Source organism: Corvus kubaryi, unplaced genomic scaffold (assembly GCF_017639235.1).
Source record: "Corvus kubaryi isolate FWS band 111438036 unplaced genomic scaffold, C.kubaryi_AGA036_p1.0 74, whole genome shotgun sequence".
NCBI lineage: Eukaryota > Metazoa > Chordata > Aves > Passeriformes > Corvidae > Corvus > Corvus kubaryi.
In genome coordinates this window covers 12,000,404-12,025,282 of record NW_024582061.1, presented here as the reverse complement: position 1 = coordinate 12,025,282, position 24,879 = coordinate 12,000,404, and the positions used below count along the sequence as shown (strand labels likewise).

General features: G+C 39.3%; 2 protein-coding genes across 6 annotated transcripts in view; one reads left to right on the top strand and one right to left on the bottom strand.

Annotated features, from left to right (window-relative positions):
• Positions 1-186: 186 nt before the first annotated feature.
• On the top strand, positions 187-14,914 carry GLT8D2 (glycosyltransferase 8 domain containing 2). Of its 2 annotated transcripts, none has more exons than XM_042050718.1 (10): positions 187-547; positions 3,940-4,035; positions 4,928-5,113; positions 5,219-5,387; positions 7,066-7,183; positions 8,552-8,636; positions 11,043-11,155; positions 11,826-11,992; positions 13,635-13,747; positions 14,328-14,914. In XM_042050718.1, exons 3-10 carry the CDS (start codon positions 5,092-5,094, stop codon positions 14,498-14,500), a joined length of 960 nt encoding a protein of 319 aa, XP_041906652.1. In that variant the 5' UTR covers positions 187-547; positions 3,940-4,035; positions 4,928-5,091; the 3' UTR covers positions 14,501-14,914. The 2 variants fall into 2 exon arrangements, with proteins under 2 accessions (XP_041906652.1, XP_041906651.1); XM_042050717.1 differs by lacking the exon at positions 4,928-5,113 and adding an exon at positions 2,488-2,532 and having other exon boundaries at positions 191-547.
• A 94-nt stretch (positions 14,915-15,008) lies between these two features.
• TDG (thymine DNA glycosylase) overlaps positions 15,009-24,879 on the bottom strand; it is a 10,443-nt gene continuing 572 nt past the window's right edge. Inside the window, exons 1-10 of one of the 4 annotated variants that reach the window (XM_042050713.1) lie at positions 24,762-24,858; positions 22,022-22,170; positions 20,987-21,216; positions 20,439-20,508; positions 19,705-19,840; positions 19,543-19,625; positions 19,374-19,468; positions 17,706-17,877; positions 17,281-17,409; positions 15,009-17,181 (exon numbers count right to left, since the gene is read on the bottom strand). In XM_042050713.1, the coding sequence (XP_041906647.1) occupies positions 17,042-17,181; positions 17,281-17,409; positions 17,706-17,877; positions 19,374-19,468; positions 19,543-19,625; positions 19,705-19,840; positions 20,439-20,508; positions 20,987-21,216; positions 22,022-22,170; positions 24,762-24,784 (1,227 nt within the window). In that variant the 5' untranslated portion in view covers positions 24,785-24,858 and the 3' untranslated portion in view covers positions 15,009-17,041. Of the gene's footprint in view, positions 17,182-17,280; positions 17,410-17,705; positions 17,878-19,373; positions 19,469-19,542; positions 19,626-19,704; positions 19,841-20,438; positions 20,509-20,986; positions 21,217-22,021; positions 22,171-24,761; positions 24,859-24,879 lie in introns of those variants that run through there. The other 3 variants (XM_042050714.1, XM_042050715.1, XM_042050716.1) reach the window with 3 other exon arrangements.

Sequence of the window (24,879 nt, the reverse complement as noted above, 5' to 3'; positions counted from 1 at the left end):
TTTGGCATGTTGTAGCCTGGCTCTTGCACACTAGTTACCTGTTCACATTCGCCATAAATAATGAATAAAAACCTAACTTGCAGCTAGATTGTTGAAGTAACTTCTGGAAGGGTTTGTTTCCTTCTCTTTCCCCCACCCCTTTAAGACTTTTTGTCTTATGGGATTTGTTTGCAATCTGCTAGCTGAAGCTCTGAGGCAAGTTTGCCAGATCTGGGGCTGCCTCATCATTCTGCACATCTGGAAGTGGTTTATGTGCTCTCATTCCTCCAGTGCAGCGTCTGGACTCTGTGCTATTCCTCAGCGGCAGAGAAAGAAAGGAAAATCAGTACAACTCCAAAGTAAACTTTGAAGAGTCCGAAAAAGGAATTGAATCGTAAAACTGTTACTGTGCCCTGTAAGGCCCTTGTTCGGGTGACTTCAAAGGAGGATGGTGGTCAAGGACGCTTTGGCAAGAGTGCTTACAGCTGTGGGCTATCTAGGATCCAAGTAAATAGCTCCACAGCGCTTCAGGAGAGAGGAGTCCCGAATACTGTGCTGCTTTGAAGAGGTAAAAAGACTAATTAAGCAGGAAATATCTGAGCAATAATGTCACTGGTTTTGAGCTTTCCCTTCTGCAGCCCCTCGTTTTGTTATAGGATTTGGCAACTGAGTTAGGGACTGCCAGGTTCCAGGAAATAATGTCTGCAGTCAGAAAAACCTGAGTAAATATTTGCAGGGGAACAAGTATACCTCTCTTTTCTAAAAAATCAGTAGGTAATCAATTGGTGTTTCAGAGGCTTAGGAATGCTGTAGTTGTAGAATTCCAACTGGTGTGAGAGTCTGTCTTGGATTTTAAGGTTTAAAACATGGTTCAGTTTATGTGGATTTAATAATTTCTGAAGATAGCATGAAGCTGTGGCTATGCAGCTTTCATCTTGCAATGATCATCAGGACTGTTTGTGGCTGTTGTTACAATTGCTAATTCAAAGATAGTAGGCAGCTCTGTGGAAATCGGGGAAGATTGTGATTAGCTAAAGTGGGGTTAGAAAATTAGTCCAAGAGTGTAGCAGGTTCCTTTGTTGCTCTGCTTACCTAAATGAGTAAAGTTCTTAAATGTAAAAGAAGGCAGTATTTGTGTTTAATGCATGAGAGAAGGGCTTTCTCAGCTGTGGTTTTTTCCGACAGATAAGCTTGATTTCCTCTGTGTAAATTAATGCCACATGAAGAGAATGGTCTGCTGGAATGTAGATAAGTAGTGCAGATGTGAAAGAATTTCCAGAATACTCCTTTCTCACTGCAATTTAGTCATCAGCTGGGACTTAAATACATGTGAATATAAATGGTTTGTGAACAAACCTACATCTTACGTTTTTTTAGTATTATTTTTTGTTGTCATTTAATTCATTGTTCAAAATAGAGACTAATCTAGGATGCTGCCTGAACTTGAGCACTAACCAATGAGAGGTGGTCAGTTTTGTGACTCAGGTTTCAAGAATTCTTGCTGTTCTGTCTGATTTGTCAAGGAGCTGGAATAAACTTCATTTTTATGTGTGCACAGTACCCATCTTATTTCTTTATCTGTGCTGTAATATGTCCATATCTGTATATGTGGAAACAGAAAAAATTGTTTTCTGTTCTATGCCTACATAGTATAAAGGTTAGATCACACAGTTGGATTTTTCTCTACCGCCCTCCCAATGGCCCCCCCCCCCCAGCTTCTGGTGCTGTTTTTTGCTGTCTGTTGTTGTTGTTTTGGTAATCCGGTTTGTGTTTTCCTCCATAAATGGTAGTTTTGGGTCCAGAATTCAAACAAATGTTGTATTTCTCATAATCCTGTACTTTAGGGATTATGTTCTGTCTTGTCAGGAATAAAATCATGGCTGCTCTCAGGCCTGGGCTAGAAGCACAATTTTAGGGAAGGCAACCTCCTTTTCTTCAGCATCACAAAAAATGTACATAAATACAAGCCACTTTACACACACTGGAAGGATAGCACTGTAAGAAAACATTTTCACTATTGCTCTGCAATTTTTTGAGAGTCTAGAAGACACTGCCCTGGTATGAGATTCCCATGTGTTTGGGAATGCATGCTCTAGCAAGAGATTAGTAATTGCGATAGTTATTATGTTTGAGGTGAAATCAGAGATAAATATATTCATAAATTGCATTAGTGGGTGTTTTAATACTTCTTTGCAGAGTATCTTAAAAGGTACTAAAAATCGCCTACTGAATAGATGATCAGATGGGATTTATTAAAATGTTTTTTACAAGCTATTAGTTGCTTAAATTATTAATAAAAATATTTCTAACTCAGAATATTAGTTATTTGTTAAAAAAAAAGGTATTTACAGAGATTAAGTGCCGTTTTACTTTTACCAGTTCAGCAGTAAAATTTGATAATCCAAAACCTAGTCCTTTATATAACTAACTAGAATTCATTTCTGGCATTAATGATATTTCTCTCTTTTTTTTTTCTTTTAATTATTTTTTTATTTTATTTTACCACAGATCACAGTTCTCATCCAACAGGACACATGGCTCTTTTAAAGAAAAGTAAGAGAGATTAAAAACATTTGAAAGACATATTTTTTAAAAAAGAGGACAGAAATGTCAAATCCAATTTCTCATGCAACTGTTATCACAGTTGCATACGACTTTATAGTTCTAGTATTGCTAAATTATGCTTAACTTTAAGTATGCAAATAAGTCTTTTCCTGTTAACTATGTCAGATGAGTACAATCATAATTCCCATTAATTTAAAATTACTCACTTGAGACTGGAGATTCTGACACTTCCCACCAATACTGCAAGTAGCTGCTGTTTTCATGTGAATTGTGCCCAGAGCCCTGAAGCTGACTTTTACAGAGCTCTGCACATTAATGCTGTTCGTACTCAATATTGAGATGTGGCCCCAAAAATTTTGGGGTTCTCATCAGCTGTAATGGTCAGTGACTGAAAATGGACTTTTGCCTTTACTTATGTGCCCAAAATTTCTCAGAAGTCAATGGGCTTTTTCCTCATTTGGTTTAAATTAATGCAGGTTTGGTGACATATGTTTACCAATTTCAATCTAGTCTTGCGGCCAGTTGGCCGTTTTGATTAAAATAGAGCAGAACTCCATTCCCTTTGCTCTTTTGAGCACCTTAAGTACGTTTTATGGTGGTGCAAAAGTAACAAAGTAGTCTGAAGCAACACCCATCATCATAGTAACTGTTGATGAGGGCAATGGATTCCTTCCCTGTTGTGTTTGGTGAACTCTCCCAACTCCTGCACATGCTTGATTTGTGCTGAATGACTTAAATTTGTACAAGACAGTCTTTTAGGGACTATGAATCAGAATACACAGCCAGGTCTTTGCCTTGCTTTGATGTTATTAATTTAAATTACCCTGTCAAAATAAGTATTTTCAAATATATTGAAACATTACTGGTTTCTGTAGAATGGTGGGTTTGTTTTTCTAGAATTTTTAAGGTTTTGCTCTAATACACCTTGAAAATCTGAACATTGAAATAGATAAAAAAATTCTGCTGTGTTTGAAGTTTTATGAGGGAAGCATGACAGAATGAAGGGGCTACGTAAAAATAATTAACTCATTAAGTGTGTGTAAACAGACAGCAGACTAGCCAGGAAAAAAATGTTCCAAGCTCCTGGTAAAGTTCAGACACCTGAATTTTCTAGTATGGATAACCCATATATATCGGGAGTCTTATGATTTAGTGAGCAAATTAACCATGAAAATCAGATAGTTTGGGATTACTTTAACAGGGGTGAGTTAATGTTGTGTTTTATAACATAAAATTTTAAGCTTGATCAAATAATATGAGAAAAACACAACAGAAACAGCTTATGAAATTCTTCTATCATCTGTGCTGGTTGCAAATTGGATTTTGTTTTTTTAATCAGCTACTTGGGAATCAGCTGTTACACTGATTGTTAACACATTCTCCCTCTTGTTTCAGTTAACCAGATCTTACTGTTACTTCTTGTTTTAACCGTGTGCGCTATTCTGTATAACAAAGTTCACCAGGTGCCATTGGCATTAAAAAATGAAACAGGTAAGTGACTTGCGCTTGTGTTTCACTTATGTTCCTGTTTTATTTTCCTTATGTCTTACCTTGAACAGCACTTTTCACCTTACTGAATCCTGTTTGTCCTGCAGTAGATGAGCTACTCACACTGTTGCATATGGTCTGGGATGAAAAAACGTTTTGCTTCTGAGTTACTTTAATAAAATCATGGGAGATTGATAGTGATGACTAAGAGTAGTAAATCTGATTAAGTTTTTATCCAGATGTCACTGATGTAGATGGATGCTAGAGTATATCCTTACTTGAGCTGAGCAGATTGGAGTTGTCAAGTGGTAATAAAGTTTGATCATGACCTGCCTCCCTGGGAATGTTCTTGGCCTGCTTATTCATTTCGGCTAGAGCATCAAATCTTCACATTTACAGCAGAAGTTTTTGCTGGAATTTTTATAGTTACAGAAACCTGCTAGGTTAATGAGGTTGGACTGGTATTAAATGTTTATACAAATAGCTTATTCACTGTTCCCAAGGTAAACAAACTCTGTCTTGATATAAATAATTTATTTTCAGTATATTTTTGTTGGGCTTGTTATGAGTGTAATTGTTATGTTTTAACAGTATAAATATATCCATTTAAGTTCTGTAAGTTAATCAGTGCTAATCAGGGATAAAAATCTTCCTTAGCAGGAATGTGACCTGATTCGGTGTAGTTTAGGTATTTTCCCTTATATCATTAGCAACTTCCTGCTGGTGCAAATTTTTGCACTATTCCTTTCAAGTCAGCTTGCCAAAGAAGTGGAGCTCATGCAATTGCTCTGTCTCTGACTTACCTCCTTCCTTCGATAATTTTGGAACCTATTGTTCAATTTGTGCTAAATATAACTGAGATGTAGAAGTCTCAAAGGTATTCAAACCTCTTCAGCTTTCATATGAATAAGCAGCTACATGAAGGACAGGCTGAATTGTGCCCCTGCTGAGTAGAAGATGCCAAGAACTCTCTTATTTATTCTCTGGAGGCACCCATCAGTCCAGTCAACCTGCAAGTAGTTCTGGATTAGCAACAGCTCAAGTTGTGTGCCTTGCCAGATGGGGATGTGTATAGGACGTGGTAAGCAAAAAAATGGGGTGACGGTGAAATTAGTCCACTGCTTATGGAAGTACTTAGTCATTTTTGTGACCCAGATCTGATGTAAAATGGGTTTGTTTCTTGTAGTTGATTTGGAGAGTCCTGAGGAAATGGAAGAAGAAATCCCAGTGGTGATCTGCGCTGCTGCGGGCAGGATGGGCGCAGCTGTAGCAGCCATCAGTAGCATCTACAGCAACACAGAGGCCAATGTTTTGTTCTACATCGTTGGGCTGAAGACAACCATCCCACACATTCGGTACACACCAGCCTTGTTTTGTTTCAGGCTGTAGTTAGAGCCACGTGATTGTTCCCCCTAGCACAGGCGTAACACGTGGGAGGACTTATCAGGGAAATGGAGTGCCATTGGTAGCAACCCGCAGGATTCTGTACATGATGGAAAAAGGACACTTTTTCCTCCACAAGACACTGACCTGTGCAAAGGGGTGTGAAATAGCCAGGCCATGCCATACTTGTGCTTCTCAGCTTTTTGTAAATAGGCTGCAGAAGAGTCTGTAGTAAGGTAAGGATATACTGTCTACTTGTCACAGTCCCACTTTGTGGCACAGCACTTACCTCTCCTCTGGTGCTGTGTCTTCAGCTTTAGAGTAGAAAAACTTGCTGTTTAAAGCTAATTTCAGCTAAGATGATGTATTAAAGTTACAAAAAGAGGCCCAAAAATTATTGCAATGACTTTCCTTTCTTTCCATTTCACTTCATTCCTTGATTTCTCATTTCATTTCCTTTCATGAAATGAGAATTCTTCATTTCATGAAAGGAAATGAAATCTCAAGATTTCAATGAATATCATCTCATTAAGTTTTGGTTCATTTCCCATCACTTGATTTCATTCCATTCAATTTTGTTGTTTTCACTTAATTTCAGAATTTTATTTTTCTCAGTTTCACTTCATTACATTTTTCTTTCCTTTCTATCCATTTTGCTTTAATCCATAATTTCTCAATTTATTTCCTTTCATGAAATGAAAATTCCTCATTTCATGAAGGGAAATGAAATCTTGAGATTTCAAGGAATATAATTTCTTGATGTTTCATCTCATTTCAATACACTTCATTCCATTCCCTTTCATTTATTTCACATCATTAAATAATTGCCTTTCTGTTTCATTTCATCATATTTCATGTTCCTTCTTCTCATTTCACTTCATTCTCTGAGGTCTCATTTCATTTCTCTCATGAAATGAAAATTCTTCATTTCATGAAAGGAAATTATATCCTGATATTTCAATGCATGTAATTTCATGAAGTTTCAGCTCATTCTGTTTCAGTTTTAAAATTTGCAAACGTTGTCTTAAAGAGGACCAAGTTGTGAATGAATACTAAAACATTTCTTGGCAGTTCTCACCTCTGGCTACTTCACTTCTGTAGCCTTTGTACCCACAGTTTGTGTCAGGAGAGAAAATAAACAGTGGCGATAAGAAATCTGACAAAAATATGAAAAAAAAAATTAGTTTGGTCTGAAGAAAACATCATCAGGAGGTGACGTAGAAGCCATCTGGAAGAACATAAAACTGTGAAAGGAAGAAAACTAACCTCAGCTTTAAAAGCACTGTAGATAGGATAAGAAATAATGATCCTTAATTATAGCAAGAGAACTTAGAAGAATATAATTCATTGGAAGTAATGGTGAAAGCTGGGTTGTTTGGGCAACATACAGAGTCTGGTTTTGGCAGTGGGGTAGAGTGTTTGTTTTGTTGGGGTTTTTGTGGGGGATTTTTAAAAAATTTGTTTCAAGAACAGGTTTCACAAAGGTCAGTGTGCAATAGCTTTAGACAAGTGATTCTGTGTTGGGATAGAATAGATCAAGTGAGCTTTCAAGGTCTCTTATTATTCTCCTAAGTATATGTGAATTTCATACTGGAAGTACTTGCCACACACTTGATATTTCTGTTATCAGTTCTCTTCTTTTTATTATAGAAAATGGATTGAAAATTCTAAACTGAAAGAAATAAAATTCAAGGTTGTGGAATTCAATCCTATGGTACTAAAAGGAAAAATCAGACAAGATGCATCACGTCCTGAGCTACTGCAGCCTGTGAGTCAATGAACACCACATAATAAATTGTTGAGGTTTTTAATGTTTATATGGGCTTTAAACTGTCCTAAGTCTGTTCCATTTCATGGAGGGGGTGTGTGTATGTCTCTTCCAATGCAAGAACTTATGGCTATGAGATCAAATTAGTCAGAGTGACAGTCAGCAGAAACAAGAGGTGTTGCACACTTTGCATGCAATGAGTGCTACATCTCTAGAATTCCTTGCTGAAAAGTCTTGTGGGTGTAAAAATGTACAGGGGTTCAGTTAGGATCGAAGTTCATATTTAGACAGATCACATCTAGATCAGAAAATCCCTTGAGCTGAAAATAACTGAAAGCTAGGAGAATACTTGGAGCAACTGTTCTGGATGCTTGCTCTATTTTTATTTTCCCCATAGCATCTGGTTAGGGCCACTCTGAAGACAGGTGCTGGGTAAAATGGTCTGAATCCTTACGGTTGTTCTTACATTTTCAGTCCTTTTTCCCTCTTCTCTGTTCTTCATTGCTGTTGTAGAAGTTGTTAGCCCATGTCTGTGGTGCCACTCAAATCATTCCTTTAGAGTGGATTGATGATGCTATTAAATGTTGAAGTGTTTGGTGTGATGTATGCTCTAAAAGTGCGCTAGGAAGAGCATTGGCAGTGGGTCCAGAAAGGTGCTCCTTCCTCTCTGCACTGGTGAGGCTGCATCTGAAGTACAGTGTCCAGTTCTGAGCCCACCAGGGCAAGAAAGATATTGGGACAAGTCCAACATGGGCTCCAAAGATGATTAAGTGGCTGAAGCATCTTTTGTATGAGAGGCTGAACGAGTTGAAGCTGTTTCAGCCTAGAGAAGATCAGATTCAGGAGGATCTTATCAATCTGTATAAATACTTGAGGGGAGGGACAAGAGGCAATGGGCACAAATAACATGAAATTCCGTCTGGGCTAAAGAAAAGACTTTTTAAATCATGAGTTTAAAAGTATCAGGTTGCCCAGAGAGACTGTTGGGTCTCCATCTGTGGACGTATTCAGGACCCAACTGGGCATGGTCCCTGTCAGCCTGCTTGAGTGGACCCTGCTGCAGAAGTGGAGTTGAACAAGACGATCTCAAAAGGCCCTTTCCAACCTAAAGGATTCTGTGAGGAAGCAACAGTTTTGGGTTGCATGGTTAGGGCCATAGGAAATAAATAGGGATAAATAATAACATCAGTAACAGTAACAATACTGGATTTGAGGTAGTAGTAAAGCTGTGGGGGAGGAAGCAAATGATCACTGATTGGTGCTCAATGAAAAGAGAAATTCAAACTGACTTAATAGACACAGAAGCCTGAGACTACTTCATTAAACAGTTTTACCATTTAATCTATATTTTTTCTTTCTGTTTAATAGCTGAACTTTGTTCGATTTTATCTTCCTTTGCTTATCCAAAAACATGAGAAAGTAATATATTTGGATGATGATGTCATTGTTCAAGGTAAGCTCTTGTATGAAAAGCACTTTCTAACAGAATTAAAATCAAAGTTATTGCAGCTTTTACAGCCATTTGGAAATATGAGCTATAATAGAAACTGAGGCAGCTGCTCAGTGTGAACTTAGGGAAACTACAAACAATCTGTTTGCTTAAATGAAAGTTTGAGGAAGAACTTATCTGCATATATTTTGAATAATTGTGATCAAAAATGTATGTGGGTTTCATTTAAATTGATTCTGGTCAATTGCTGAAAGATACCATGGATTTCACTCAGATGCTGCAGTGTTTACTGAGTGTGTGACATGCATTTCCTGCTAGTATTTAAATTCCCACAAATGCTACCAATTCCTCATCCAGAATTGCTGTTCTTGAGAGCAAGAGGAATTTACTCAAATAAGAAGATTGAAACTCCAAGCACTCAAAATATGGTTTTGAGCATCTTCACCTCAGAATCCAAAGCAATTTGCAGAATCACAATCAAAGATTTCAGAGTTCCTAGTCAAGTGGGAGCAATTACAAGACATTAAAATCCTGAAAAAATCTCTTTTTTTTCTTATCATCAAAGTAATCTCTTTTGAAGACCAATTACTTTTTTGAAGATTCATTTCTTGTGAGTGTTTTTCTGTTCTGTTTCCCAGCTGCTGTTTTTTTCTCTGTAGAACTGTTGTCTTCATAATTGTTTTATCACATTTTCCTGTTCTTTTAAAGCACTTTTTAACCAGAGTGTTGTGCTTTAATGCTGGTGGGCAGCTGAGCCCCACACAGGGGCTCATTTACTTTTCCCCATACCCACCTGCAGTGGGATGGGGGAAGAGGAAAGGAAAAACAAAAGCAAGAAAACTTAAGGGTCACAAAAATACAAACAAATGAATAATTGCTTAATAAGCAGAGAATAAGTGGGATAAGAGAAAAGAAAGGAGAACAAGTCACTACTCTGGTGGATAGACTGATGCCCAGCCAGTTCCTGAGCACAAGCTGGCTACCTACCTCACTCCTCCTTGCCCTAGCTAGGGCCCAGGGACAACAAAACCATTTTACCTATTCTTGTTAAACATTAAAGGGATGTTCCGATGAAAATTTCCTTTGGAAAGAACTGAGTATAACTACAATAAATATTTTGGCCTACATTAGTCTTTGCTGTAAGAACATTAAGACCAGTGAATTTACACACAACAAAAGTATATTTCTCCACTGCTTTTCTGCACCTTTTTATAGTTTTGTCTCTCTAGAGGCAGATTTCAGACCACCTGCACTTAAAGGGGTCACTATTTGCTGCTTTATAAAAGACAACTAATCTGCTCTGCCTGTCTCATTTTAGTTTGCCATTGACTTCATATTACAGTTCCTCAACACGAGTGTTTCCAGTGGCAATCTCTGCTTTTTGGTTTTGTTGTTCTGCCTATCATCAAGGGGCAGCAGCAATATTTAACTCTTTGAAAGGTTCCAGGTCTTCATTTGGACTCCAGTTTTACGAGCAGCTCAAGCTGAGCCCACCACTTCCCCGTCACCCCTCTCTGCAGCTGTGTTCACCAGCACTGGGCTTTCTCTTTCCCTGGGGGTGTCAGCTGATGGTGATTGTGGAGCTGCAGGATAAAGGTGTAGTTTCACATTACACCTCATGGTAGGTTGCTGCTGACCAAGTGGCCTGTCCTGTCCCCAGGCAGCTCCTGTTAGGTGTGTAACCTGCAGTTGTGCAGCTGCAGAAGCAGCTGATTCAGCTGTTTCACCTGGCAGAAGACCAGCAGCACAACTAGTAAAAGAGATGAAAGCAAAAGTAGAACTGGAAGCTGTAAGGGGTTGGGATGCAGGCTCACTTGTGCTTCCCACCTGCCCTGAAACTGTTCTGGAACATCTTGGGTACCTGACAGCCAGGTGATGAGTGAGGTGCTAGGCACTGCATTGTCTCCCTCAACCAGGAAGGAGCTGGGTGGGCTGTGAAGTCAGCAGGGATGGTCAAATGATAGGCACATTTCAGTCAGCCATTGCTGGGAATCCAGGTATCTCCTAGGAGGTATAAACACAATAACACCAGGAAAAACCTCATCTGTGCAAGGCACTGAAGTGGCACTTCTGTGGGACTTGAAGAGGCTCAGAATTGCCTGTGCCCTTCCTCTCCAAAGACAAGCTCTATGAATGCCTAAGTTTGTAACCAGCTTTTTAACAGTCCAATTGGCTTCTGCTGTAGCTGATTTTGGACACCCAAAACATGAATGTATTGAATACCAGTGATAATGTCTGAAGAGAGACCTTAGGCATCCAGGTGCAGGACTCAAACTAGAAAATGGTCCCATATTACAAAATTGAATATCTGGTGTGGTCATAAGTAAGATATGAGAACTGATGTTATCCTATCAGCTCTGTAGCAGTGCAGTAGGTGTTGTCTAATGCTTGTGACCTTTCTGTAATCAGGTGACATCCAGGAACTCTACGATACTAAGTTAGCTCCTGGACATGCAGCAGCTTTTTCAGATGATTGTGATCTGCCTTCTACACATGAAATGATTAGAAGTGTAGGGATGCAGGTAAGATGCCATTCTGGAATTCTAATAATGAATGTGTTTGCCCATAAGTGTAAGATGATTTTATGCGTTTTCCCCAAAGCGAAAGTTTTATATATACATAGATAGCTTTGTAATGGTTGTACAAGTAATGAAAGACTTTTTCTAGTAACTCTGTAATGCTATGCAGAGTCATTTTCTGCAATAATTTGAACCTCTATTGTTTTTTGCATTCTACTAATTTACATTTGGTATTTTGCTATCAGTAGATCACGAGCATTTATAGATCATTCAATGAAGACTGAATGTATGATATTATTTGGGAACAAAACCTAGGAAAACAAGGTTTGAGGCTAATTCCTGACCTGAGTTCCCCAGAATTGTCAGTGCATCCCTCTAGCATTACGGGTACAATTGTGATGCTGCATCGTTTAGTGTGAGCTACTAAAAGACAAACAGAGCGAGGGAAAAGCCTTATCAAACTTCCATGGTACAATACTGTGGGAAAAGCAATTTAGTATCAGGAAGCATCCTGCCTTACAGCCTTGTCATATGGAAACCATGACAGGTAACCACTATCCAGAAACTCATCCTTGGGAGAGCATATTTAGTCTCCCTCTCAGTGACAGTGAGATGCATTTACACGTATCTTTAGAGATTCATAGGGGATGAACATATTTTTTTTATTTCTTAGAACACATACATGGGATTCCTGGACTACAGAAAGCAAGCCATTAGAGATCTTGGCATCAGCCCCAGCACCTGCTCTTTTAATCCTGGAGTAATTGTTACTAACATGACTGAATGGAAACATCAGCGGATCACAAAGCAGCTGGAAAAGTGGATGCAAAGAAATGTAGAGTATGTGTAGAAATCCAGCTTTGCACTTGACTTTTAATGCTTGGTTTACAGCTTTACTTTCTGTTTAAAAGCTCTTACAGTTTTGGGTTTTTTTTTAACTCCAAGCAGTCTTTCTTTTGAGATCTTGTCAAGTGAAATAACTCATTTTCCAGCATTTCCATCTGTTTAAATCTGACCAATTCTGTACCAGGAAACAGCCACTTGGAATTTTAGTCTTGTGTTTACTCACAAACCACGCTTAATCCTGAGGGACACTGAGAACATATGGTTCTCATTTTGGGTGACCAGCTTAGCCTGAGATGAAGCCACTGAATGATCTTCCCTTCCTGAGGCTGGCTTAAAGGAAGAATGTTTCCTTATTTGCATGAGGACTCTCCTGTTTTAGCGTCAGCCAAGCTGTAACTGGACACTATCTTTTTTTGAACACCAATAGAAAACACTTCTTTTCTCTAGCTGAACAAAATTTTACATTTTTGTTATTGACCACGAACAAGCTGTGACACAGTGAAACAATCACCATTTTTAAAATTAGTTCCCTGTTGACCTGCATTTGAAAACTTGGTGTTTATTTTCTTTTTCTGCAAAGGATTAAATTTAAATTTAGTAAGATAAAATTGACCTGGAATAGTTTGTGCTATTGTGCTGTGTCCATTACTTGTTAGTTTCAATGAACAGAGGAGGTACATGAATGGGAAGTGTGTGAATGGGTGAGGAGCCAAATGTTTTTCTCTTACTCTACTTATGTAATATTCTGACAAACTATTGCTGTGCTCTTAAGGAGATATTAAGAGTAAAGCCTCCATTAATGTTACTTCAAATTTAATCTATAAAGCTGATTTTATGCCTTAATAACACATTCATGCTCCTTTTAGCTGGATTTTGAAATGGTAGTGAAAAAAATTGCCTAGCAGTTGAAACCCAGTTTTGAGGAGAGGTTATGATTTTATTGTTCTGTAGCCACTCAGCATCTCTTGCTACTTCCCAAGTTCCCTCCCCATTGAACCAGGGGGGTGGCACAGTGTCCCATAGGTGGGGTGGCTTTGCCGATGTGCCAACCGGTCAGCAGGGCCATCAGCACACTGTGGCCAGACATCTGTCTGCCACCTCCCAATGCCTCCTCTTACCATGGTTAGGCTTGATCTAGCCCTGGATTTATCACAAAATTCATAGGAAACTGATACTCTCTAGATACTAATGTATACTAACTAGGCTTTGACAAAATCTAGCTGGAGGTTAATTTATAGGTCTAAAAGCTGGGGGAGGGAGAAAGGGGAAGAAAGAGGGACTTAAAAACATGGAAAAATGTACATTTTCTTAAGAAAACAGGCTAAATTCTTTGATTGCTTTATGTTAACAGCTTTTTCCCTACAGTTAACTTTGTCAGCCTTGAGAATTATATTCTGTGTGTAGAAAAAATTGGTTTCATGTTGGGTCTGACTCCCATCTTTCTTGAGCAACAACTCACTCCATGGGAATTGGAATTGCAAATATAATCAATTAACAGCAGAAGGAAGGAGTATGCCGAAAACTGATCTGTTCAAAATTATTTTGAATTTTGCTAGATACTTATTTTTAATTTCTGCCTTTTTTACTAAAGATTGCTTGAGGTTTTGAACATACTCTTTTATTTCTCCTTTTGCAGGGAAAACCTCTACAGCAGCACCCTTGGGGGAGGCGTGGCAACCTCTCCAATGCTGATTGTATTTCATGGAAAGTATTCCTCTATTAATCCTATGTGGCACATAAGGCATCTTGGTAAGTTTAATTTCTCACCATTTGCAAGCTGGAACTAAAGTGAGCTTGTGAGATTCCAGTGCAGGACCCTGTGTGACTTTACCTCATGCATTACTTACATGGAAAGAATATATGCAATATCTGAATACAGTGAGAGACTGAAAAAAAATCAGTCTTTTGCTAGGTGCAGTGGAAGAAAATGGGAGGCCTGGCAGTGTTTGTTGTCAGCATTCTGGAGGATGTAGTTACCTTTCACCTGGGAGTGGTGAATTATCCTAGGAAAAATGTAATGACTTAGCTGGTATGGTAAAATGAATAGATTTTATTTTGGTTTTAATCCTAGCTATGCCAAGATGTTAAAAGTGTTGAAAGAGGAAGCTTTCAGAGAGGAAACTTGCTGAGATTTTTTGCTGATGCAACATAAGAGACATCAAGCTGAAAAAAGCTGCTCTATCATACAACTAGTTGTAAATTAACATGACACCATGCTAATCAGACTTCTGAAAAAAAAAAGACACCTGAATTTAACTCACTCTATAGTGTCTCCCATTATTAAAAGCCACATTTTTCAAAATATTTTTTTTTAAATCTACCCATGCAGGTTGGAGTCCTGATGCTCGTTACTCAGAGCAATTTCTTCAAGAAGCTAAATTACTTCACTGGAATGGGAGATACAAGCCTTGGGACTATCCCAGTGTCCACACTGATCTCTGGGAAAACTGGTTTATTCCTGACCCTTCAGGGAAGTTCAAATTAACTCGTCCTGATAGCTGATACTGAAATACTGCAAAATGTAGTGTATGGGATGCATTTAATAGTTTGATATGCAACATGTTGTATGATTAATTGATTTTAGAAAACAAAGTATTTGTTAACTGACCATCAGTTTTGTGTGCTTATGGCAGGAGAGGGAGGCTGGAGTGATCAGTACAGTTCAGATTATCCTGACTTGCATGTAAAGTGAGGAAACAAGTTTACTTGACAATGAAGTTCTTTCATTAAACACTTAAAGAGGTGAAATTCAGTGCCAGACAGTGTGCTTTAATTTAAGGTTCTTTCTAAGCAAGATTCCAATGTTTCCTGGTAGAAAAATCTACACAAATAGCTGCATTATTATGTACAAGAAGTGTTCAGTTATCTAGTGCACATTAAACAGCCTGAAATGAAAACTTGGGCACGTGTTACTGAGTTCTGTTGTGTGGTGACTCTCTTTTGTGGCATTTCTGTGTATGACACATCCTGTAGTGTACTTAGCAAGATGCAAAAGCACATTCCAATACAATGCAGTACAATTCCTGATTTTATTGTGAAACATTGATAGATTTAAGACAGATTAAGAACTTCTGTATTACAGTAACAGAAAGAGCACCAGTTTTGAAGGAGGACACAGAATTGCAGTATTTAGTGGAATGGTCATTGTACACTCAACTCTACGTTATACCCAGATAACCAAGTGGGTGATTCCCTTAAGGAAGAGACCTTTCCCTTCCAATCAAACAGGATTGCCTTTCAGGAGTTACATCCTACTGTGCTACATACTCAGCAGTGCTAATTTCATGCTTCTAATTTTGTTGAAAATAAAACTGAATCATAACAAATCCCTGATGCAAGATACTTTGAGCACCTGCAGGAAAATATCCATGTAAACAGCAATACATGTTACAGTACACTTTAAATAACAGACAAGACAAGTCCTATACCTTTCTGACAATATGTGGAACAGCTTTATGCTGCAGCTACTATACACAATCAGAATCATAATGCACACTCTCTTGATTTAGGATGCTCAGAATTAAGCCACATAATTTGGGAAGAAACTGTAAACATCATGCCTGCCTCACAACAGGTTGACAGTGTGTGATCTCTGCAAGAGCTGTTACAGCAGGATTAGAACCTACACTAACCAGTTACACACAATTGACAACTGTCACCGGCTGTGAAGAGAGGATAAATCACACTGGTACAGGAATCTCTGACCAGCATGGAGTGTGGAGATACTGTTTGTATCTGTTTTCAAGTATGTGAAGCCACCAACTGTCATAAGATCATCAAAACTAGTGTTTTGATCAGCTTATTGCTTTTACTTCATCTTTTCCTCACATTATAAAAGAGGGAAAGAAGATGAGAGTTAGGCACCAGGATGGAATCTCATTTCTTTCTCAGTCTAATATTGGCCAAAAGTGTGTATCACTTAGGCGAGTTCCTCAGAAGAGAGCTATAGCTTCTACAGACAACTTCTTATTAATGGAACAGCTGCCCCTAGATTCAACTTGATATTTTTCACTTTGAAGAGGAATAAAGGGAACACAGATTGAAGAGAATTTTAAAAACTGCTAAATTGCAAATCTCTTTCATCCTTTATACTTGTACATGATGTAAATAACGTAGCTATACATGACTTTTAAAGAGAATGCAGTCTCTCAATTCTGTCAGGTTCAAAGGGGGTTATCTCCTGCTAAAGGTCAGGCGCAGGGACTAACTACATGGAAATGATGGAGTTTAATTGCCACAGAATTCAAGAACTACCACTGCTATTTGTTTTTTGTTTTTTTAAGGAATTCCAGTTCCTTACATTGGAATTTAAGGGGGAAAGAGATGGAGTAGTAGGGGAACCTTTTCCTAAGACAGCTCAGCTAGAATATTTAGGCCCTGTCCTGTGTGACACAAATTTTCCTCCCCAGTGTTGTGACTTGAGATGATGTCTTCACTCCCTTCATCCTGAATATGGTCCACTCACTGAACAGACAGAGCTCTTTCGTCCCACCTAGAAGACAGCACTCACAGCTGCAGAACACAACTTTCTACACTTTTTAAGACAGTAAAAGGCAGGCTTAAAAAGCACAATTTCCTTAACTGTGCATGATTAAAAGCACCACTTCACACAAGGTAAGGGTACACTTCCCATTTTCCCCTCTCGATATAAAAGTATTATGAGATATCCAAATATTGACGCATCAGTAAAAAGTATACTGATGTTGTTACTACCACATATATACCATTTATGGAATAAAATTAACGCCCCAAAGAAATCTTCACAAATGAGAAAGCAATTTGTCAAAACCCGCAAGAAATGGTATACATTAAATATAAAACTCATATACAAAAAAGGGCTAACTTTTTTTAAAAAGTTTGGACAGTTCCTTAAAATTATCTAGTTCATTGATTTCAGTCAACCACACACCTACTTTGGACTATAATAAAATAACTAGGGAAGATAAAATACTATTAAAATGCTTCAGTTGGAGAACCGAGGTACCAATCTTGATCACTGCATTAAAACTGCAGCATGTGTGCATAGCCGAGAAGGAACAGCTCCTACACGCTACTTCCCTCCTCCTCCTGTGTCATACCAGCACTGAACTCTGGAATCTGGTCTGCAAAGGACTGTGTCATCCACTGTCCATTAGGAACTTCACCAAAGGATGACCCTTCACAGTACTGTGGATTGCCTCCTGCTGAACAAACAAAAACCACACCGTTTTTAAAAGCATTTGACACCATGGGGTCTTTGTTCCCCAGTGATGGCTGCAGACTGAATGCCCCAAGCACTTTACCAGCTCCATTTGAAGAGAAGCTGCACTGTTCAGTGTCATATGGTGCACGGTCACAGTAAGCTCCTCCATATGCTGCTTCATAGCCTGGGTCATACTTCTCTTCTTTGACAGCCATCTTTTTAGCATCCTCTGCAGAAACAGAACACCTCAAGCATTAATACTTAGAACAAAAATGATCAAAGAGCACTTTTATCAGAAAACACTTGAAAAACAGCCACAAATTCGACAAGATAATCCCTGCTCCCCTTAGATAATTTAGGCTGTACTAAAGAGAATGGAATCTGTAATTCCATACCACAGAGTTTAGAGAAGATGACACATCTCCCCCCTCCCATTAAATTTCTTCTTTCTTTCTGCTTAGGAAACTGCTAGCTGTATTTTACACTACATTACATTTTAATGGAATGTTAACTAAATAACAATACCTTGTGCAAGTTGCAAGTCAAATGTGTACTGCACCTCCTGCACATCTGTGTTGGGTGTGATGCCCTTTAGTTGATCCCTTAAGTCCTTCAGCTTTATGTAATAATGAACTTTATCTTGTGCCCGAGGAAACTGAGCACATCTTGCACTGGACGATGGCATAACGTAGCAGAGCTTGAGACAAAGAGCAAAAAAACGAGCATTACTAGTGCCTGAGCTATGAGTTAATAGTGCATTCAGAACGACTTAACTGTTAAGCTCACTGTTTTAACTGTTTGTACAAACTTCAACTAATGCCACAGGAGGTTGTGGAAGGGGCTAAAAGGAGTCTTTCATTTTTCTTGGCCAGCCATCTGTCTTGCCCTGAAGACAGGGGCTGATTACCAGCTGCTAAGTGTGGACAATTTTCACCAGCTATTTATGTGCTGCAGGAGAAGTGGTACCTATGTGTGTTACAAGAGAGCAGAGCACACTCCAGCGCTCCCTGAACAAGCAGAGCCCTGAGCCAGGGCATAGAGGAGTACGTGACAGCATGCAAAGAGCCCAAACCAGTGAGGGAGGCAGCACAGGTTAATTAGCCCGGCTTCTTGGCCAAGTGCATCTGCATCACGTATGCCAGGCTGTGAAATTGCAGTTAGTGTGGCTGGAGCCAACTTCAGTGCTTCTATCTCTGCCAACAGCCTTAACTAAAGATACCAAGTTAGTTCAGGGAAAAAAAACCTGTATTCAATACTTCTATTACCATGCAGTATTTATGAACAAGTACCAGTAAAGGGGATTATCTATCTTTCTTACAAATACATCTACTGCAGAAGTCCTTAAGAGCTACTTAAGAAGCAAGCACTTTATCCAACAGTTCTTCAGGCTCTAATGACAACACTTCCACCTTTAGAGAAAGGCAGCTGAAACTTGCAGCACTAGTAATTGAGGATAGAAATAAAAAGAAAAACAATCCAAACTTTTGAAGTGACAAGGTAATGAAGCTTTAGAATAAGCTACCTTGGCAAGTAGTGTAATAGCCTTTGCTTTAACTTGTTTATAAGAACATGTTAAACAAACCAATTTCTAATGATACATAGCTGGTCTCTTGACATATTTTCCAGCACTAGATGTCTATGACTAATGCACTCTTCATCAAATTGTTTGTTTTATCTTAAGCACCCAATTTAACTACAAACTGCAGATCAGCTTAGGGAGATTCAGTCTGATGGAAGTGCTTGGGTATGCCCAGATCCAGCAATGCTGAAGGGTCACATGCAATGGCACAAGGATGGACTTGCTGTTCTTTCTCCCTCACTGTGGCACTGCATAGTCATGGTCAGTATCAAAATCCAGTAATACAAATATCCAGGGAATTGGACACGGGGGATCAGATGAAAGTTATCATAAAAGCAGGCATGTATTACTTATATTTTAGGTAGTCCTCAGAGAATGCACCAACCTACTAACCATAACACACCATTTCTCAAATGAAGTCTTCAAGTCTGAAGAAGCTGCATTAAAGACATGCCCAAAAATTGCACTACTCCCCTTTCTCTATTTAAGTAAAAGCCTTCCACACCTCCTGTACTTTGGTCAAACTGGTGTTATCCCAAGTGTATGCAAGGCCTGAGATGTCATTAAATAATCAAAATGGAGCACCCTGGTTTTGTTTCTGTCTCAATACTTACAGTTTCTGTATCTGGCACTTTGTGTGGCTGAAGCCCAAATTCCAAGTTCTTAACTTTAATTCCAAAAACTTCTTTACTAAAAATTTCATAAATACCTAAAATGAAAATATAGGGTAAGTGAAAAAAAAAAAAGCTACTGACAGAAAAAAATTCATTTAGAAGTTCTCACATTTTCCATTGAAAGCTGCTATACGAGGTTTATACTTTTGTAGCTTCTGCATCAGAATTCGCCCTCCTTCCCGAAACTCTTTGCTAAAAGACAAAGTACTCAAAATTATAATCACAACTAATAATTCATTAACCAACATGATATTCCCCCTTATTGCCCTACCTGGAGAGGTCTTTGCTTCCAGGTGTTGTCCTTTCAACCATGTTTGTAAATCCAATCCCATATTTATGTGGCAAGGTGTGGTCATCCATGTGGTTCAGCTGTTCATTACTTAGACCAGACATGAAGAGACACTTCCCTGGGAAGTAGGAAGACAGATATGCGTTTGCCTTTTTCCAAGGAAAATAAAACAGAACCAGAAAAACTACTCAACTATTGGAGTACTGGAATGCTACAAGAACAATCTATTTTAACAAAGTATCAGTTAACCTGGGAAGACTAACGTCCTATCCAGAAAGGTTTAAAATAGCCAGTATTACTTTACCTCCTCCAAGAGGGCAGAAAGGCCCTAGTGAACAGGAATTCCTCATCGTGAGCATGGAAACCAGTCTTTTATTCTAAAAGTTCTGTAGAGAAAAGCTCTCTATTCTAAAAGCTCTTTGTGATTCACTTAAGCAGTGATCAATATGGATTTAGAGTGAAAGAATGTGGCCAATACAATGTGTCAGCTTTCTTTTACAATCTTGCCATTGCTTCTCCTTGCACTGGACCTCTCTGACAGAACCTGCTGAGGTCCTGAGTTCATATTTACCATATAAAAATCCCTCTCTGAATAAAAACACCCAACCAACCAAAACCCAGGAGAAAAACAAAAACCAAGCTAGTTTAATTAAAATGCCACAAGTTCTAACAAAGTTCTGCAAATGCTAAAAGAAGAAAGGAAAACAAAAACATACAAAAATGGTTTCCAGGTCCCGGGTAATGATGTCCTTTGTAAGCTGCCATCAGGCCAGGGTTTATGCCAATCTACAAAGACATCAGTCCATTTTAACAATGACAACATGGCTTGCTAGTCAAGAATTTAATCAAGTTACAATAAGGGTGCGTATTCAATTCTCTCTAAGTTACTGTTAATAAACAAAACTGTGTTAATGACACCTTCTGTCATTATTTTTAAAAAACTGACAACTTTGCAGCAGTGTCTCATTTAGATGTGCAATGTCAAAAGAGCAGCTCAGACGGTGCAGAGCTTCCAGGAAATTAAGCACTGAGTTATGGTCTCTCATGACTCTGCATTAAATGTGAGCCTTAGTTTTCTCAGAAATTAGGACTAAGTTACTACAGCTTTAACAGAAAATGCAAAGCAGCTCCACACACAGGAAGCAGTTTATGTACTTTATCTTGCAAGATCTTGCCATATAAACAATATAGGTAAGTAAGCAGAAAGAATGTAAATCATATACAAGACTTTTCCACCTAATCTTGCAACTCTTGAGTTACTCACTATCACAATATCCAGATCAAAGGTCAAAATATCAGGCAAAGTCTTGGTCAGAAGTTCAGCTTCAGATACACCATTAAAACGGTCCACTTTTCTTTTGACTTTAAAAGTATCTGTGATCTTTTCTTGTTTGCCTTTTGACTTGGCTGGTTTTTCTTTTTTAGCAGCAGGCTTTTTGGGTTGCTTTGGCTCAGTTGCTTTGGCTTTTCTTTTCCTTCCTCCTTTTTTAACTTCTGAAACACACAACAATATTCTTTTTGTACATTTCCAATGTTGTAGTGTGAATATTCAAAAAGACTCAGTTAAATGTATGGACACAGAAAGAAATCAAAGAGGTAAATTTACCTTCCCAATTTATAAATTTAAACAACACACCTGAAGCTTCCTCATCTTCTGGCTCTTAAAAGTCTGGAGATTCAGGCAGCACAGGCACTGGCCATGACATGAGCACCCAGAGATTGCTCTCTCTCTCTCTGTGTTCACTAATAATACTGATCTGTAGTACAGTGTCACTTTCCGGCAGTTCATAGTTGTTTAAATAAGCCACACTAAACTAAACAATTCTTAGTATATGTAACCAATTCCCTGCCTGTGATTACTACAACAAACTAAGCTACCATTCAAACAAAAATATTTCAAATAAACAGTATTACACTGTACCTCTCTTGCAGAAAGTAAAAAAAAAAAAAAAAAGTATTTTGAAGCCAGAATTTTAAAAAACCCTTCTCTAACATAATATTAAAATCCATGACTTCAGCTAAAATGATGCATTTACCTACTGAAAAAAAAATCTGCCTTTCTTGGAACAAGATAATTGTGTGAGACTGAACAATGTGAATACATTCACATGGGTTTACTTCTTTTCTTTTTAATTGTTTGTTAAAACATGTTTCTTAAAGAACACAATTAATCAATACTTCTGCAGAGAGCATCAAGAAAAGGAAATCCAACAGGTCCAAGAAAGCAGTTTAAGAGCAGTATTTTTTTCCCAATCAATCATCCACACTTCATCTCACTACCACAGCCCAGTCAGCCTACCTTTTGGAGGCTCCTGAGCAATGTTTGGCTCTGGAATGCCCTCTAGAGTCGGCTGCTCAGTCATCATTTCCATGTTGGGCACTGCAGTCATCATCTGATGGAAGGGAAATGAGTAAAATGCTTGAGCTTGCTGAAGATATGCGTAGTATCTTAGAGAAGGAGAAAGAGAGAAATAATTTATCAACAATTTAGAAACCTACTGATGTATCAAACAGAATGTAAACATCAACCTTTATCAAGGCTGGCATGTACTGCACTTATATTCTCTGATGACTCTGCTAACAAGGCACTAAATTACCCACACCATCGAAGCAGTCTGGCTGCTTAGCTGGTATCAGTTAACCCCAACATTAACAGCACAGGTCTCTTGTGACTGCTACGATGTGGAATTAACAGAGCATTTGTAAGGGAAGCGTAGAGCTTTTCTTTTTTTTTTTTTTTGGAAAAACACTGCAGCACAGATTTCCAAAGCAAACTGTCTATCAAACAGACCAACAATTTACAACACACGTTGAGCTAAAGCTCTCTGGACTTCCACAAGTTTCCCAAATTTTAGATTATTTTAATGTTGTGTCAGTTGCTTGATCATCTGATGGATGAATCATTCTGGGCTATAAAGCATTAAGAACACACACAGCATTTGTTACTATGCAGATTATTAAACAGCTTCAACAAATTGTGTGGCAGATGTTGCCCAGTTATCACACACTGGATCCCAACACAAATATGGCACTTATTCTACATGGAAGTGTTCACACACACAGAGATCCAGTCTCCTTCTATACATAAAGACATTTTTCCATAGACAGCTCTCTCCCTCCACACATTTATTAGTCACATACAGCCCTCACACCCATTTCTGCTTTATACCGTCACTCCCTTCTACCTACACAGCCACTTTCTTGTCCATAGATTCCACTGCCTTACGAATACATAGAAAGGATTGGTGAACACTAGATTTTCAGGAAATAATTTTATCGTCTCAGAATTACAATTACAAGCAGGAAATAATTTTTAGATATACAGATTCTTGTCCAAGAAGGCCAATGGCATCCTGTATTGCAATAGTGTGGCCAGCAGGACCAGGGCAGGGATTGTCCCCCTGGCCTTGGCACTGCTGAGGCCACATCTTGAGTGCTGTGTTCAGTTTTGGGCCTCTCACTACAGGAAGGTGATGGAGTGTGTCCAGAGAAGGGCAACGGAGCCGGGGAAAGGTCGAGTTGAGGGAGCTGGGGGTATTTGCCCTGGAGAAAAAGAAGCTCAGGAGTGACCTTACCACTCTCTACAACCACCTGAAGGGAGGGTGAAGCTAGGCTGGTCTCAAGCAACAAGTGACACGACAAGGGGAAATGACCTCTCATTGTGCCAGGGCAGGTTTAGATTGGATATTAGGACAAATTTCTTCATGGAAACGGCTGTTAACCATTGGAATAGGCTGCCCAGGGAACTGTCTGAGGTATTTAAATACCCCAGAGGTATTTAAAAGCTGTTGTAGATATGTAAATTTATGGCCAGGGTTTAGTGGTGGGCTTGGCAGTGCTGGGTTAATGGCTGGATTCAATGATCTTAGAGGTCTTATCCAACCAAAATGATTCTGATTTTAAATTTCTCAAAAGAAGGGACCATTCGCTACTACACACTGTGGTTTTCAAGAAACCCACTGTAAATCAGTCTTAGGCAAGAAGAACCCAGAGTCTTGTGACCAAGACACTGATTTTTAACAAAATATCTATCCTGAATCAAGGAGAATAAATATGAACACAGGTCTGTCAGATTCCCAGGGAAGTTGCCTAACACATCTATGGGAGATTTTCAGAGTACAGGGAACACCCTAAACCCGCTCCTGAGAGAGCTCCATTTTATATAAAATACTTGTGCAGTTAATGAACCAAACAAAACTGATTTTCAGATTTGCATTGGGAAATACATGACAAACAGAGACATGCAGAATCCAGTTCACAATGTAATAAAAGCTTAATCATACAGAGCAGAAGAACAGAGTGAGTAAGAAAAATGTGAAAGCATCTAACCTACGACCAGATGTCTTTTTGTAATACAGACCTTCTTATTTTATGTGTATATAAACTCTCCTTCTAGTAAAGGGAATAAAATTCCCTTTGAACAGAGAAAAAATTTGCACAAACAAGTACCACAAACAAGTCCTCTAGCCACTTGCTAGCGAGATGAAAGTGAGGTTTTACCCCCACCTCTAAGTTTCCCATATATTTTAGGTCAAATTTCTTCCGTGGGTTCAGAAATATATTTGTTTTGCTATTTATGTATATGTATTATAGAACATTTAAACAAATATTTTCAGCATCACGAGGAAAAGGTAGTGATTTGTTCCTCTCCCCCCCTTCAGTTCATGATTCCTCTCCCCCCCCGCCCCGCTTCAGTTCATGCTAAAAACAAAGGGGAAAAAAACCCAAAAAGGTAAAGAAAAAGATATGTTCACTGGAACAAAATCAGGTATTAAATTATTTTCAAATCCCCGTCGGGACAGAGACACGATCGCGCCCCACGCTGCCCGAGGCAGCCGCGCTCCCCCAGCCGCGGGCCCGGGAGCCTCAGAGCCCCGGGAGCGCCTCCCCTCCCTCTTTGTGCCCAGGGGAAGGGGAGGGAGGCGGCCGCCACAGCCCGGCCCCGGCTCCGCCGGCCGCGGGATGCGGGGAAGGAGCAGAAGGACCACGGGCGATCCCCACCGCGAGGCCCGAGCGCGGCTGCGGGCGGCCGCCGGTACCTGCCCAGCTCCGGGCCCTCCATGCCGGGCGCAGGCGCCGGGGCCGTCGCTGCCGCCGCAGATGTCGCCGCCGGCGCCCCCGCGCCCCCGCCGGCCTGCCGGGCGCCCCGCTCACGTG